This window comes from Pundamilia nyererei, unplaced genomic scaffold (genome assembly GCF_000239375.1).
Source record: "Pundamilia nyererei isolate P.nyererei 1_Seehausen unplaced genomic scaffold, PunNye1.0 scaffold00197, whole genome shotgun sequence".
Lineage (NCBI taxonomy): Eukaryota > Metazoa > Chordata > Actinopteri > Cichliformes > Cichlidae > Pundamilia > Pundamilia nyererei.
Window position 1 is genome coordinate 276,143 of NW_005187598.1, and position 1,545 is coordinate 277,687.

A 1,545-nucleotide genomic window follows, 5' to 3' on the forward strand; every position below is an offset into this window, starting at 1 on the left:
ACTACGATGACCTGGATGACTGAGAACCTTCACAGACATACTGAGTTTTATGTTTTCCAGCCTGAAAGTTCAGAGTTTTGTGTTGTGCAGGTTCACTCATTCACATCTTGGCGTTTACAGAGCCTGTGCCTGAGTCTGCCAACTTAAAGACTGTTAATTGTGCTCTTGGAACAGTCCTCTCAAAAATATATATTTTTTGTGTGAGCTGTGTGGAGGCTTTTGCTTCTCCCAGAGTCGAGTGCCCCACTAATCCCTGTCTGAGCCTGGGGCAGAGGTCTCCATGCAGCCAGCAGACTCTATGCTGTCAGCGTGTGAGTGCGAGCGCTTCAGCGCCAGAGCCCGTTCCACATAGTCTCCACATTCCAAAGATTCCTCAGTCTGGGTCATTGCAGTCCCAGACTTCAGTGGACTCCACACTGCCAGGAATCCACCCAATGGCAAGGGTTAAATGCCTTCCGCGTAAGATGAAAAAAGCAGACAGGACTAATGGGAAGTCAGCAAAGAGAGATGGCAAAGGAAAAAGTTTATGGGGAATTGTATGTGAGGCTGGACACAAAGAATAACAAAAGGATTTCTATTCAGTGGCTAGAGAGGGAGAGGTCAAGCTGGGTGTGCAGCAGGTCAGGGTAACACTGATTACATGGAAATGTACAAATGAGTACTTTGAAGATCTGATTATGAAAATGATGAAGACAGAGAGGAGAAGGAAGTGCAGAGGATTAGGGCAGCTAGGAAGAGGATGGAGGTCAAGCAGAAATCTGCACGGAGTATTATTTAATTCAATTACATTTCTATTCATTCAAATCAGAACAGCAGTCGCCTCATGGTGATATTTAGATATATACTGTATTTATATTGTAAAGTAAAGAACCTAAAATAATACAGAGAAAAGAGTGAATGCCAAGACATGATGTTCCCAAATAACACTGTGATATGTAGAGTAGGAAGCAGGTAGAAGAGAGCGAGTCAGTAGAGTAATAAATAACACATGAAAATGACAGAGAGACAGGTGTAACAGTGTAGATGTAACATCATGTTGGGGCTGGTCCTAACAGCAGTAGCTGCTTCAGGCTCTATTTGTGAAGAGCACATTAACTAAATAACAATGGTAGTAAGATAGTACTGCTGGGATGTCTTCTAACAAGCTAACATGAGCCTCATGAGTCATTTGACTTACTGCATTTTAAAAAAGGATTTAAATTAGGTTTTGTTGAGTGTTTAATGTTTTTTGTGTAAAACCTTTTTTTGTTTGAACAATTAAATGATGGATGAATATTAATGTATTTAGAAATATTTATTTATAATTACACATATTATTTATTATTCGTTAAATTCTCACATGATTAATTTAATGTCTCACTCCACAAATTACATTAAAAAGTCATTTGTAAATGAGTTTCATATTTTATATTCATATTTAACTGCAGACTTGCTGATCCATTCATAACATGCTTTATTTCAATGTGCGTGACTCTCTTGCTCCTCCATGCTTTAACACCTCAGCAGCTGTAAAAATGCAAAAAGGTTGATTTCTGCTACAACATC

The 1,545-nt window shown here is 39.2% G+C and overlaps 1 protein-coding gene across 1 annotated transcript in view; it reads right to left on the reverse strand.

Annotated features, from left to right (window-relative positions):
* The window catches only part of slc2a15a (solute carrier family 2 member 15a), a 27,003-nt gene that overhangs the window by 8,848 nt on the left and 16,610 nt on the right, over positions 1-1,545 (reverse strand). Inside the window, exon 7 of the mRNA XM_005747455.1 lies at positions 248-416. Coding sequence (XP_005747512.1) covers positions 248-416 — 169 coding nt within the window. The remainder of the gene's footprint in view (positions 1-247; positions 417-1,545) is intronic.